Consider the following 16,119-nt stretch of genomic DNA (forward strand, 5'->3'; position numbering starts at 1 on the left):
CTTTAATGATAAACTATTTTTGATCAGTTACCCTTTATATATATAAATAACTCAATTTTTAAACAAAAAGTATATACCCTTTACAAAATCAAACAAAGATAATACATTTTGAATAAAAGTACAACAAAAGTGGTCCATGATCATTTATATATAGTGGGTTCTAATAGCACTATTTGTTTCTATGTTATGTATACTAGTTATAGACCTACTTCACTGGGTTGTCCATTATAAGATACTTGTTTAGAACATTTTACACAGAGCAAACAGGGAGAAATGGTGGGGAAATCTGCTGCAATAGACTTTGTTAATATCATCCTGCATTTGATTCTCAATGTGAGACATCAAGAAGTGGTCAAAGCATGGAACTTGTTAGGATCTGTAGTAGTGGACTGAATTAATTTCCTTCATTGGCAAAAGACATGTGGCACATATCTTCAGTAATTCCATATCTGTTCAGTTGATGATGGGTGGTTAATTGCTGTGAACTATTACATTACTGGTGTAAGAGTGTCAAGCAGTGTAAGGAAATTATTATGCAGCCTGTATGAATTACAACTGGCAGACTGCTGAGTGTTTTGGTATTAGTATTAGCATCAGGTGTGGGCCATTTGTAGAAACCCAGTAACATGAATTAAGGAACACATGCATATTACATAGGGTAAGCTGATCTCAGAGAGAGGAGGCATGCAGCTGGTGGAAAATAAATAGAGGGTCATATGAAAGAAAAGGAGAGGTAATATTTGGAAGCTTTAAATCAAGGTCAATTTTCATGGGGTTAGAGATGAGGCTTTTCTGAGATTGCATGCAGGCTGATGCTTGTTAAACTGTTGGAAGACATAACATTATTTGTATGTGAGGCAGTGCTACATTAGGAGGCACTAGAATCAGGCGAACAGTCTGTCCCCTGAAAAGCAAGAACAGCTGATCAGATCAATGGCTTGAAGCGTAAGGTGATGGCTAGGGAAATATAGAGCACTTTAGGCTTTGCTCAAATGCAGCAGTAACTTCATGCTCATAGTAAAGTCAGAGAGTATACAGGGTACCACTACAAGTAATCAAGTAATCAGCAGCCTCGCAAAGAAATTATGCCCCAAGTGGAGAGCTTGGGGCTCTTTATTTGCTGTAACACACAAACACAGAAGACATCTCTGTTATTGCAGTAACATTGCTAGATTTCTGCTAGAACAATGGACCCTCCTCACCAATAGACATCCCAACCAGTGAAGTGTATTATTAATGCAAGTGCAATGATATAATAAGGGAATTAGGAGACTTCCCCACAGCTTCCACCTCTTACAGGTTGTAGTCTGGAAAAATCATTGACATCTCACAAGAGTTTGAATTGCTACCGACTCTTTCCCAGCCATACAGGCATGTCGGAAAATCCCCTGATTTCATTTTCAATCAACCTATCTCTGGGTGTGACCCAGGATCAGTCCTATTAATGGTTCTATTTGACAAAGTCAGTGATACCACTTTTATTTTCATGGTACAATGCAATCTGGGGTTTATATATGTGCTTATGTATCATATTAGGAAAATCCCCCTCAATGTATGAAAATGTAGAAGTAGGGTCTTAATGTGCTTTCTGATTAGACAATGCGTTTTCAAAATTTCACAAGCCTACCAACGGGCTTTTAGCCAATCAAGCTACTGGCACAAAGTGGTGTAAGAGCAGGGGAGTAACATTGTGCATCACAGGCAATTCATTTTTCTCTTCTGTCGGCCATTGCATATTCCATCCATTTCATCATATATTTCTGTCCCTTTCTTTCTTCCTCATTAGTGGCAAATTATTTTTGCCATCATCAGAGATGTTAGTTCTTGCTAGCATCATCTCCCATTCTCTTCCAGGATTTAATCACTTTGAGATCCCATCCGGTTGGGGTCCCCCTCACTCTCTGGAGCCAATAACTCTTCTCACTCCTTCTCTCTTCCTAAACTCATTGCATGACATCTCAATTTCTCCAGCAATCAAAGGCCCTTTCCGTCTTTTCAGTCACATGAGGCTCTCTCTCTCTTTCTAACCAGCAGAAGGTATCTCAATATTTTCAGGAATCACACGGTTCGGTCTTTCTGGAAGCCTGTTTAACATCAGCAAACTTTTTCAAAAGGACTAGATGTTTTGAAGTCAATTGCATCTCTTCCCTACAATGACAACCTATCATAGCCAGGATGTGTTAGAGGATGTTGGCTTTTCCATTCCAACAGATCACATCTCTCCAGAAGTGAGTTCAGTGGCAACCAACAATATCTGAAACCGTGCTTAATTTAACCCCTTGCCTTCTGGTGCCCAGCTCCGGCACTTAAATCTCAACACCGGCACTAATGACAGTCCACCACATGGTGGCACAGTCTGTCTGATTTTGAGATGAGCACAACAACAGCGTTTAATAACTGAATATATGTTACTAATGAATAATTTCTGCTGCCACGCTATTTGTACAGTTTTGGGTGGCCGGAAATGTTCACACTTGGAGTGATTCGTGTGATGGTAAGTAGTTGATTTGTTCCTGTCATTGGCAGTGCTGGCAAAGGCAATGGGTGGTGCAAGCTGCAGTGGGCTCTGAGAAGGGCCCAGGCACTTACTTTTTTTCCCCCACAAATTAAGCACCAAGGGGCACATGCATCAAGATAAGTAATTGCGATTCCTTAATAACGATTTTTAAGGAATCGCTATTTAGGAGTCGCAATTCCTTATTTATGTAGGAATCGCAAAACAAATAGCAATTCCTACACATTGCCTAATAGCGAATCGCAAATTGCGATTTGCTATTAGGGAATGCATTCCCATTCGTTCCTATGGGCCTAGAGTCCCATAGGAATGAATGGGATAGCATTCGCAATTTGCGATTATCAAATAGGTAATCGCAAATTGCAAATGCAATTTCAAGGGTGCTAGGGGGCCTAGGGCTCCCCCTGATGCACTCCCAAAACAGGTACGTGTGCACATGTGGTGTATACACATGCCCTAAGGGAATGTGTGTGCACCACATGGCACTTTGAAACATGCAATTTTGTGCATTTTTTAAATGCTTCATGCATTGCATTTAGGGAATCGCAAATTGGGATTCCCTACATGCATTTGCAAAATAGGTAATTGCAAAAATCGCGATTACCTATTTTGCGAATGTATTTTGGTTTGATGCTTCGGAAAAGCCTTTATAACCGTCGCAAACGGACCGGTAAAAAGCTTGATGCATCTGAAGCTCTTCTTCAATACACTAGCCTTCATGGCACACGATCCAACCTGTGGAGCAAAGAATTGGTAGAAGAAACTACCTAGAAAGTCTAGTCCAGTTCCTCCACAGCTCAGCAGTAAGCAGCACCTTTTATTCTTGTTAAAGAAAAAAACTTTTTCCTAACTTTTTTTTCCTTTTTCATTGATTTGACAGCTTACATTCGGCGGACGGGTTAGAGGCTGTATCAGAGTATTAGGAGCTTTGAATGTCCCCCAGAATAATGGAAGGCATTCAAAGAAGAAATACAAGAACAATGGCATTGCGAGGGTTTTCAGTGCAATTTGGAATTATTCAAGAAATATCTTCCTGCACTGTCAAAAGTGGCTTATGAAAATAAACATTTCCAACAAGTCTCAGTATCTCAAAACCAAATAACTGAACTTTTGTAAGGAATAGAATTACACTAATCGTGGTTCAACAGGGAAGACTACCAAATACCAAATACTCATTAATTTTCAATACACCTTCAATGGCAATTGACAACACAATTTAGATATCATAGTTTGAAGTTCATATTAAAATGGATCTGTAAATGACATCAGTTCATAGAAGCTGATCCCCTTTTATTCAGAGGAAGGTGATCAGTCTGTTCTATTTTCACAATTTTAATGCACTTCTCTCGCACAATAACATTTAAAATGATATTATGGTGACTGTCTAATTTGCTGTTCCGATACTCCAGTTTGTAGATTATAAAATCACCTCTGAGAACCAAAGGTTACTTGAGGGTCAGCCATACCCTGTCGTGGTGTAGGAGTAGAGGGAGAGAACTCCCAGATCATTTTATCAAGGTTAGTAGAAATCCTCTGCACAAATTATTTTTATTAAGTCTCCAAACCTACAAAATGAAGATCAAACCACCCTATTGTTCAACAAAAATGTAGAGGAATGGGAAACCCATTGTACAGAACTGACATAACCGTTTTTCTCCTACCATAGACAGGTGAGTTTTCCTTTCAAAGGATTTGACTCAACAGAGGTGAATGAAAGCGGGAACAATCGAGCAATTGCCTGATAATGGCTTGACACAAGACAGCTTATATGTGCCCTTCTTCTCATCACCAAATCTATTTTATATGGACTGACCTTTAACTTCACAAACTGACTTGGCTTGGACATACATCTATTACTAACACAGAGACCCACCACACTGACAAAGGATCTGTCATCCTACGCCTAGTAGCAGCTCCTCCAATAATGTTGTAAGTTACATTGTGAGGAATCGGGTCAAAGTTTGCAAATGAGAAGGTAGTTGCAGGGTATTCTAAATGTAAACACTGGCATCACCATTTTGATACAGACACTTAATAGTCCCTTGGCAGTACTATTTGTCTACAGTATCTAAGGGTTTGTTTTGTGCTTTTTATTAAAGGCCATTTTCTTAAGAATATTCATAGAAGTATATAATGAGTGGGTTTCTTGTGCTAACAGAGATTTTAGTTTCTCACTTGGCTGGTGGGAAACTGAAGCTTCAGATCCCCATATCACACACACTTCCATATGTTTTCCTATGTGTTCTTATAATGTACAAACAAACAGGACTCCAAATTGAATGATAAACATAGTTGGGAAATGAGAACTGGATCCAAACAGTTGTCTGTGAAGAAGGAACTATCTTCTTAGAGGGTGCAGGGCCGGAGGCAGAAGCCAGATTGCCAGTTCATAGTGGGTGTGATGGAGTCCATGGAAACAGCCACTTAGACCTGCACAGTGGGTCTAAAAAGAGCTCGGGGTGTCTGACAACATCCTGGATGGTCCATTTTGCAAGAGTAGACCAGTAACAGCTAAAACAAAGTCACCAAATATAGGGACATAATGTCACAGACACTGGGACATAAATACAACATTTCTTTACAAGACTACCCCGCGCCATCTCAGCCCCGCCACATGAAAACTGTTTTTTTCAATGGCAATACACCAGAACGTCTGGAACTGACACTATGTAAAGATGTAGTCTTTCTCCATTTCAGGCACAATGTCTCTTGCACCATTACATCATGGATTCCTCCTCCTCCTCGATCTCCTTGTCAATTTCAATGGCCCTGTTTTCATAGCTAGTGATTCCCCCATACTTTCTCATATGAACCATGAGGGGCTTCGGGGATTGGCTCCCGGCGAGGGTGTTCACGTAGAGGCCAGTCCTGTTCTCCTCCAGAGAAGGCCCCCAGTCCAGGGCAGGTCTACTTGCTTGTCGAATTCGCTGTTGAGATGAAAATTTGATTTGTCAGATTACTTTGTGTACTTGAAAAACATCAGCATTTTAAACAGTCTACATTACTCAATATATTGTCTTACGCAGCTATTTCTGTTGTTAAAAATGACTAAATAGAAAGTAAAAGTAAATTACATGAGAGTCAATTATTTGGCTCCATTCAAATCCCTCCTTCAGCAAAACTTACTACTTCATTGACTTAAGGCAGTCCAATAAGAGTTATACTTCAATGCATGTGTATGACCATCAATAGAGAACATGGATGTTAAAATGCACGTATAATAGGCATAGGAACTTTGTACTGTGGTGGCAAGGATCTGTCAGGTGTGGTTGGCTTGGTTTCAGTTTGCATTTGAGGTGTGCCAGCTACGTTCTGGGCAGAGCACCAGATATAGTTATCCTATTGCTTTGTGGCGAAGCAGAAGTGATCATGGAATTGATAGGAATGAAAGATCGAGGTATTGGAGAATGATTCTTGTCCAGTAGTGGTTCAGGCTCCATGAAGCAAATGAATCAGAGGGTACGTCGTGGGTGTATGGTGGGTGTATGGTGCTCCAAAGAACTTTCAAGGCTGATGAATGGGAAGCAGTTAGCACCATTATTGTGGAAAAATACATTATGGAACCTTGTTCTTATATGTGCATCATTACCTTGCTGATATCCAGGAAACAAACCCACTGCTTTTTGTGGACCTGTGATTTGCTAATAGGTTCAAACAGAAAGGGCAAATAAGTTGGCAGCTGAAAAAGTCAGATGATCATTACAAAGATTCAGCGCAGAACCCCTCAAGTAGACCTGCAAGAAGGCATGGGACCAGGCTGGGAAGAAAGACCGGGCTGGGCCTGCAAATCATTTAATCTAGACTTGGGATTGATAAGTGTGGCTCAGGGGTTAGAGGCGGCAGACTCGGAAGCTGAGATCGGCCCTGGACCAGGGTTCAATTCCCCGCCTCGGTGGGTCTTGGGCTCAAAAATTCCACGGACTCGATAATTCTAACTCACGGGTTCACACTCTGCGACTCTGGGCAATAGCTTGCTTAATCTCCACAACGGCCCCTCGCGGTGGGATGCCTGGCTTTCACCTTGTGGATACCCTGCCGGGGTTATCTCACAGGGGAATACCAGGACGGGTTCCCTAAGCAAGCGCTTAGATACCGACCTCGGTCAGTGATTTGCGCTATATAAATACATGTACATTTACATTTACATAAGAACCGGGGCAGCTACTAGGGCCGATAAGACAGCCCCCTCGTGAGGTGCCACTCTAGGAGCCCTGGAAAGACACACGGCCAGCTAAGTACTTGACATTATCAAGGAATCCTCAGGCCCTCTCAGTCTTCATGGAGTCCCTTAATGCGTCGGCAGAAGACCCATATATTCTCAACCACATGAGTAGGAACAATCACTAGTTCCTTCCCAATGTATTGATTAATGGAATGTGTATAACTCCTTTGCAGGACTCTAGCACTAATCCACAATAGTTAGCATGAATTACTTTGTTGGTGACAAGATTTTGAGAGTCAAGTATGGGTGCTGCAGGACACTTTTTTCGATAAGAAGATACCAGTCCGTAAGATCCTGCAGATCTCCTCACTTCACAAGCCAATGATTAGATTCAAATATGTGAGTATGTGTTAACGATAATTTTTAATGGACTGTCAAAACTGTGCTGCAATGTCATTGACATGGGGATGGTGGATGAAGGTTTTGGAGTGCAAACATGCTACCAACCATTTGAGAGGGTACAACCACGAAAAACTCACAAATTCTGGACAAGCAACAGATGTGCCCTCTCACTGCTGAATGCACAGGAAAGGCCTTAGATATATAACTTCCACCAGGTGGAAGCAGTTATGCAGTTCCAGGGATAGCTGTATCTGAACTGAATGGCAAGTATAAAGGTCAATACATAGCTGAGATTTCACATCCCCAACAATAACATCCCACACTGGTTAGTCTGTGCTCACAAGTCCAGTCACAACCTGAAGCAGATGTAAATGGGCACTTCAGGGTATTTGGCTGGAATATTTCTGTAAACGTAGATACCCTCCCACAAGTGGCAGGTGTGTGTAGATTATCAACTCAAATCAAATCATAGGATATTTGTTAAGATCACATATCACTCGAAAGTCTCATGGCGCAGCTGGATGACTCTGAGAAGAACTAGATTTGGTGCAGTTAGATGTCAGACAGCCATGTCTTTAAATTCCTACAAAAACAGTTGTGATCTTTTATGGTGCGTAGATGTGGGGTCAGTTTGTTCCAGAAGGACGGAGCAAGGAAGGAGAAAGATCTCCCTCCACTTGTGGTGGTACGAATTCTGGGAGATGCGAGGAGTGCTTGGTTACTGGATCTTAAAGTTCTGCCAGGTTGATACCAGCTTTACTTTTTGGCCAAAAAACCTGGGCCTTTTACATACATATTCTGATGCATTAAGCAAAGAATCTTAAAGTATTATATGTTTTCTTACAGGCAGCCAGTGTAGAAGTTTCAGGCTGGGTGCCGATGGGGATCTTGGTGGGAGATTAAGTACCAGCCTCGCTGCGGTGTTTTGCAGACCCTGCTTCCTTGAAAGAAGGTTTTCATTAGTGGAAGCCAGCAGGGGGTTCCCATAGACCATACGACTGATAATTAGTCCCTGGACCAGGGGTTTTCTCGCCTCAGTTGTAATCCATTTGAAAATTTTACGCAAGTTACGCATAACACCAAAGCAGGAGCCAACTGTCTTATTAATGTGGTCTTTCATTGACAATATGTTGTCCATTTGAAAGCCCAGATTTCGCATCAATTGAGTTGGAGTAGGACAAAGGCCAAGGCTTGAGGGCCACCAATCGGGTGACCAATGGTCATAAGCCTTGCCATCTCAGTTTTTCCTCCATTCAGCTGCAGGTGGTTAGTGCACATCCACTTATCGATTTAAGACATACAGTCCTTGAAACGGGACTTAGTTTCCAGTGGGTCTGGACCAAGAGTGACTAGGATCTAAGTGTCGTCGGCATACAACACGACATCAAAGCCATAGGATCTAATTACTTTGGCCAGAGGGATTACGTAAAGGTTGATACTTGCTCATAGTCCCTTTTTCCGGACACTTAGAAGTCAAGAAGACCAAATAAATGTCCTGTCACTTTTCTAGTTGTCCAGAATGTTCATGAATGTGAAGATGTTACACTGGTAAACTTTGTGGTCCAACCGCTCTACCAGTGGTATGCTGGCTCTGGTTGTTTAGCCAAGAACTCATTAAGGTTTGTTTTAATCAATAGGGTACTACACTGTGTATGAAACCAGATGGTCAGGAGGTATTGATAATTCCTTCACTTATGTAACACACTCAATTATTCTTTTTACTAGGGACCTACAACATGCTAATCAACACTCAATATTAATTGTTTTAAATACCGCACAAGGATGAAAGGCAGAGCGAAGTTGTTGGATTTTGAACCAGTGACTTTTCAGGTCACACAGAAATCTTTATAATGGATGCATTGACAGTTGAACTATGTTTACTGTCTCCTGATTGTGACCATGGACTCTATAAAGCGGATAACTGAACCAGCTCCTACACTGTCTTGAAACAAACAGTGATGTTTATCATTTGATTGACATTAGATGGATCCAGTAATGAACCATGAAAGGTGCTCCATGTGAATAGACACAAGTCCTACCACCAGCAGGTGGAATTCACATTGCTCCTTGATGGTACGAGGAGATTACGCCTCCGTCTCCACAACATGCTAAGCTAGATGGCTTAGTACAAGAAGTGCAACTCTCCATATCCCAAAAGGGAGAACAAAATCTCCTTTAGGGTAGATCTTTGTTTTCTTTGTGGCACAGCCAATGTATAGCTCCTAGAGACAGTCTGTCATAGGACACAGGCCCAAGAAGATCCGATTCGCATATATAGATACAAGTTTATATGAAATAGAAACTGTGATCTCTTTTTTATAGTTGGGCACAATGTGGAGTACCTAGAGCTTGGAAAGTTGGTTGGATACATCACTTTTGAGGTAAGCAAAACCAATACTAATAATGTCAAGCTGCTTTTTGCTAATGTCAGAATATGAAGTCATGATTGTTTTTTATTTGGCTTTCAGAAGAGATGAACCTCTTTGAAGTTACTTGGGTTGTTGAACAACGGACCCCCCTGTTCCTGTGGTGGCCTGTATATTAAAAACATTTTTTGCACTTATGCAGAGTGACTACTTAACAAAGGTCCTGATGAATGCCACTGGATCTTTTTAGGGGACCAATTCACGGCAGAAACATGTTGACCTACATTTAGGCATATATTTGTTTAACCCCTAGTCCTCTCGTTTTTAACCATGTCCTTGAGGGCACCCAATAAAGATTTAATGGACTCATAGAGACATTTTTAAATTACTATTCTTTTTTGCACGCTGCCCCTCATTCACCTCTTTCCAAATGCTCAACTTGAGAAAACACCTCAGCTCCTCCCCTCGGGGAGTTGTAGCCCACATCTCGGTGTGAGGAGGGAACCCATATGATGAAGCATGTCACCTAGCGGTGAGTGAGGGTTCTCATCCTGAAGGGAAATTCTCCTTTCTCTTTCTTCCCTCACAGCTCTAATGACATTACACAACTTCTAGTTTTCTCTTCTTTTCCTTCACATACAGCTGGACAACATCTCCTTCGAGTCAGCGACCTTCCCGGAGATCTGGAAGCACCCAGAGATCAACGCCCTACTAAAGAATCGCAAGGCGGACCCTAAGGACCTCAAGAACTTCCTGCTCCCGTTTCCGGCGATGGTCATCGAAAAGGCTGTCAACATACAACTGGCCAGCTTCCTCGAAGAGAACAACATCCTGGACCCATCCCAGTCAGGGTTCCGCAGCAACCACAGCACCGAAACTGCCCTCATCGCCGCCACCGACAACATCAAGAACATGCTCGACAATGGAAAAACCGCGGCCCTCATCCTCCTGGACCTGTCAGCCGCCTTCGACACAATCTGCCACCACACACTAAGAGCACGCCTCCACAATGCCGGAGTCCAAGAGAAGGCCCCGGACTGGACCACTTCCTTCCTCTCCCGGAGAACCCAGAGCGTCCACCTCCCCCCTTTCTGCTCCGAAGCCACCGAGATTATCTGCGGCGTACCCCAAGGCTCATCTCTCAGCCCAACGTTGTTCAACGTCTACTTGCACCACTCGCCCACGTCGCCCGACAGCACGACCTAAACATCATCTCCTACGCTGACGACACCCAGCTGATCCTCTCGCTCACCAAGGACCCCCACACCGCCAAAACCAACCTCCACGAAGGAATGAAGGCTATCGCCGACTGGATCAGGAACAGCCGACTGAAGTTGAACTCGGACAAGACAGAAGTCCTCATCCTAGGCTCCACCCCCTCGTCCTGGGATGACTGTTGGTGGCCGACGGCACAAAGAGCACCCCCTACGCCCACCAACCACGCACGAAACCTAGGGGTCATCCTCGACTCCACACTCTCCATGACAAAGCAGGTCAACGCAGTCTCCTCCTGCTTCAACACCCTCTGCATGCTTCACAGGATCTTCAAGTGGATCCCCACCGAAACTAGAAGGACGGTCACCCAGGCCCTCGTCAGCAGTAGACTGGACTACGGCAACGCACTCTACGCAGGAGCCCCGGCCAAACTCCTAAAGCAAGTCCAACGCATCCAGAACGCCTCAGCACGCCTGATCCTCGACATCTCCTGCCGCAGCCACATCACACCCCACCTGAAAGACCTGCACTGGCTCCCCATCAACAAGAGGTTAACCTTCAAGCTCCTCACCCACGCACACAAGGCACTCTACAACACCGGACCAGCGTACCTCAACAGACGACTCAGCCTTTACACCCCCGCCCGCCAGCTCCGCTCCGCAGACCACGCCCTCACCACCGTCCCCCGCATCCGAAGAATGACCGCCGGCGGCAGATCATTCTCCCACCTCGCCGCCAAGACGTGGAACACCCTCCCTATCCTCCTATGGCAGACCGAAGACCTTCTAACCTTCAGGAGACTCCTCAAGATCTGGCTCTTCGAACAGTAGCAGCCCCCCCACCCCCTTGAGACCCTCAACGGTATGTAGTGCGCTTTACAAGTGCTATGATTGATTGATTGATTGATTGATTGATTGATATTCTGCCTTTAAATGATGCCTTATGTTTTCTTGCAGGCCAGAACTCTATCTATAATGAGTAGCAAAGTTGCTATGCACTTGGCCAACTCCATTTGAAAGGATTGCAATATTGAATATTGAGCCCAGAATATTGTGATAAAAGCATCAGACTATCGAGGAAAAAACTATTGTAAGTTAAGTGCATACAGGAATGCATAGATTTAACTGTTCATAAGTTCCTAACTACTCCACCTCTAGGCACCTTAAAGATATAAATAAATATATATATATCAGGGCGGTACGAATGGTGCGGGTGCATTGGGTGCTGACCTTAGAAAGGGGTGCTGACTTCATGGGACGGGAAGGGGGCATTGTGTTAGCAAAAACGTACGATTTAAAAACTCCTGTGGCAGAGTTCCTTGTACGTCCAGTTTTCAGGCAGCAATAAAAATGTAAAGATAACTCTAGTGGTTAATATCTGCAAGTGAGAGAGATCAGAGTTTGTCTAGGGGCAGTTTTTGACTCTCCATAAAGTCGGGCAATGGGTTCATATGCCTGCTGTAAAGAACATGTACTGTGCAGATTAGAAATCCGTATTTCATGTGGATAGCTGAGTGGCTTACTGCTTTTTCAAAGAGATACTTTTGTTAACACAGTTCATAGGATACAACCCTACTATAAATCAATAACTATTAAGAACTGTCATCAAAGAGCTACATGCAAACTGCATAAAATAGGTTAGGACATTATGTGTTTTTTCCCCTAGTCTTTTACTATCTATTCATAATGTCACTAAAAGGGTTCATTTTGGGTTGGTGTACATTCTTATTAGTAAAGCCAGCCTTTACCAGTGCTTTAAAACAAATTAAATGTACATAAGAGAGGACTATAGAGCGATGAGGGGCACTTTTGCCAGGTGGTAGTGAAGAATCGGAGGAGGAGGTCGGAGGGGGGGGCGTAATTATTGTTGCACTGGGTGTCACAGGCGCTAAAGTCAGGTCAGGTCTGGTCAAGTCAGCTGAATGCTATGGAGTGCACAAGACCTCAAAGATATGTCTACTTGACAGACAAGAAGGCCATTGACGTCGCTTTAATATCATATGTTCCATTAGGACTCTTTTTCAGTCTGCCCACCCTCTGCTGCTGTACTTTACAAAAGTGGATGAGTGTTTCATGTTTTGATACTGCTTCATGTGGGTATATGCCTACGTGACAACCCTCAAATGACAAACTGTGACCTCACAAGCAAAAAGGGATAAGAGAACAGCCTTTTTAACTGGAAGGAGCATTAAAGAGTTATTTTTAAAAAAAATGAAAACTGGTAATGCGGTAAAGCCAATGAGCAGTATGTCTCATGCATCCACTCCTGGGCCTCATTGAGAGGGCGACAACCCTGTTAACCGACGGCCTCTCTGCTGTACTCCCAAATGATGATAGGCGGACCCGGAAGGGCAAGACTGAAGCTGTAGCACTACATGGAAAAGATGCGAAGAAATCATTTCAATATGTTTTATGCATGGGAATGGGAAAGGACATTACGTCTGCCACCCTGATGGACTACCAATTTTCATAGCCAGAGATCACCACAGGGCCAGTGGCATTTGCTGTGCCTTCCGATGAACCATCATCATGGTGGTTCTTCTTGAGAGACTGCAGCAGCATTTGCACACCATACAGGTATTATGCCATGTGTTTGGTGGAATATCCTGTCCGCCAAACTCTACATTGGGTCTTAGGTTGACAAGTTCACTTCATTTTAATGTCTAACTGTAAAATGCAAAGCAGGGCAAGACTTATGGTTACACTCAGACCTTTATAGGTCCTGTACTTACACTTTAAGCAGCAAAAGCTGCTTTTATTCACTACCTCTTGGATTTTAGAAAAACTATTTTGATGCAAGCGCCATAATAAGGACAGTCACTGTTCACAACCCCACCCCTCCTAGTGTTCCACAGAAAGCGGTGTTATGTGCCCGAGTTAGGGCCATGTAGAGACGCTGCTCATTTCTTACATTGTCCTCTTTTTCACAATATCATTACTACTGTGACCTTTTGCACATATTCATGTGTGTGACAATTGGGTTAGTTTCTCTGAAACTCCTTCTGTTTACACATCTGGCTTTTCAAGTTTTATTATAAACTAGCTTACCCGTCGCGCGTTGCTGCGATCTCAGAAGAAAGGAAATTTAAGGAAACTTGTTATGATAACATTCAATTTACATTGTGTCTTTTTTATTGAAACGTATTCCTTTTAATATGGAAAAAATTTTAAAGTGTTGTTTTAATTGTGTTTATTTATTCGAGTGCTTGTGGATACACGGTAATTTTTGTTTTTCTTTCTGATGCGTACACGAATAAATCTGAAGGTTTTCCAACGCGTGAGCTGCCCACATACAGTTGTCCATGTGAGAAGGATGGATTCTCCAAATGTAGTCCACACACTTGTAGCGATTGTCCTTGTGCTTTGTTGATGGTTATTGCAAAAGCGAGTCGCACCGTAAACTGTAAATGTTCAGTATTGGAAAGATTATGAGGGTCCTGGGGGCCCAGGGAGCCGATATTTAAATTTTTTTTTTTTTGCCAGAAACCTTTGCGGGAGTGTACTCAACAACTTCCCAAAGTTTCATGGTGATGGATGAATGGTGTAGTAATGCATAAATGACAAACAGACATACTTTCGTTTTTATACATATAGAAGACTAGCTTACCCGTCGCGCGTTACTGCGATCTCAGAAGAAAGGAAACTCGTTCTGATAACATTCAATTTACATTGTGTCATTGTTATTGAAACATATTCATTTTAATATGGAAAACATTTCAAAGTGTGGCTTGAGCAGTGCGTACTCGATGGGCTTCCAATCTTGATTCTGGTTGCTCTCCTGTTTCATTCGAGCGGCCTTGAGCAGTGCGTAATTGATCGTTTTCCAATCTTGATTCTCGGTGCTCTCCTGTTTCATTCAAGTGGGCTTGAGCAGTGCGTAATCGATCTGTTTCCAATCTTGATTCTCATTGTTTGTTCTTTTAAAAAGAACGGGCTTGAGCAGTGCGTACTCGATCTGCTTCCAATCTTGATTCTCGTTGGTCGTTCGTTTGAGAAGAACGGGCTTGAGCAGTTTGTATTCTAACAGCTTCTAATCTTGCTTCCCGTTGCTCGTCTGTTTCTGAAGCTCGTAATGCCTTTTTCTTTCATGCTTCTGATGTAGATTGACCAATCGTTTTCCGTTTGGGGGTCATAACTGTCGACGATGCTCGCAAATTCGTTGTCTATTTCAGTATTTGAAAGATTATGAGGGAACGGGGGGCCGATTCCTTGGCCCTGGGGGTCAGATATTTTATACATTTTGTATGCCAGAAACCTATGTGGTAGTGTACTCAACAACTTCCCAAAGTTTCATGGTGATCGGATGAATGGTGTAGTAATGCATAAAGGACAAACAGACATACAGACATACATTCGTTTTTAAATATATAGACTAGCTTACCCGTCGCACGTTGCTGCGATCTCAGAAGAAAGGAAATTTAAGGAAACTTGTTATGATAACATTCAATTTACATTGTGTCATTTTTATTGAAACTTATTCATTTTAATATGGAAAACTGTGAGAAGGGACCTGGCGGAACTCATTGTAGGGTTGGACTACGGAGCCCAGACTTCCCTGTACGAACAAGTTTGCATCACGTCTCACAGGAACCACGGATGACGATCCATGTCTCTCCTCTCTTTCCACAGCGTGGGACAACGTCGAGAGGAGGAGCTACAGAGAATGAACGAGTAAAAATGGACGCCACACAGGAAGCGGCGTCGCAGAACGTCGAGGAGGCGGAACCTGAGACGGACCACGTGGAAGACGCCGAATCTCGAAGCCGGGAGCCGGAGCTGAGCGTTGAGAGTCAAGACAGCGTTGCTGAGTGTGAAGAAGAGGCGGGGGAAACCGAAGACCGCTGGGCGGAAGAGTGGTGGTCTCCCCCGGAGGAGGCTGGAGAGCGTGCCGTGACTCAAGAGAGTTACGGCGGGGCCGGTGAGTGAAACTGGTCCGGGGATCATTGTGGGATTACTCTGTGTTACGGGTGGTGGGTGGTGGAGTGTAACTCGTGGGTGGAATTGAGTAAGGGGAAAGAACTTTACCTTCACAAGTAACAAAAAGCAGTACTTAAAAGCGGCACCTTGATTGTTTATCTTGGGACAGTATTTTGGTCTACGTCTATTCCTACCCTATTACCTTCTCCCTGGCTTATCCAATCTCCTCCTTCCCTTCAACCTTCACGTCCATAATCTTTATGCACAACCCCTCACCATTCCCTTTGTCGTGCACTACCTTCGGGTGTAGGAACAAGGGTTCCATTCGAACAGACCGACTGACGGCCCCTTTTCTCTTTCCCTCTCGGTACCTCCTGGTAAATCAACGCCACGGAGCCCTCATCGTCCCAGGAAATACATCGGCTGACAGAAGAGGTAGAAACAACATCGAGTACCACGGGTAATCCTTTCCATAGTGAAGAGACCGGTGCTGCGGGAGGAAGTGCGGAACCCATTGTGAAACCTAAAACTTTGCTTCCTGAC

General features: G+C 43.4%; 1 protein-coding gene across 1 annotated transcript in view; it reads right to left on the reverse strand.

Moving 5' to 3' along the window:
• Window positions 1-1,071: 1,071 nt before the first annotated feature.
• SLC6A7 (solute carrier family 6 member 7) overlaps window positions 1,072-16,119 on the reverse strand; it is a 415,345-nt gene continuing 400,297 nt past the window's right edge. Inside the window, exon 14 of the mRNA XM_086931310.1 lies at window positions 1,072-5,442. Within this exon, the coding sequence (XP_086787436.1) occupies window positions 5,233-5,442 (210 nt within the window). The 3' untranslated portion in view covers window positions 1,072-5,232. The remainder of the gene's footprint in view (window positions 5,443-16,119) is intronic.

This window comes from Lissotriton vulgaris, chromosome 7 (genome assembly GCF_964263255.1).
Source record: "Lissotriton vulgaris chromosome 7, aLisVul1.2, whole genome shotgun sequence".
In the NCBI taxonomy this organism is placed as follows: Eukaryota; Metazoa; Chordata; class Amphibia; order Caudata; family Salamandridae; genus Lissotriton; species Lissotriton vulgaris.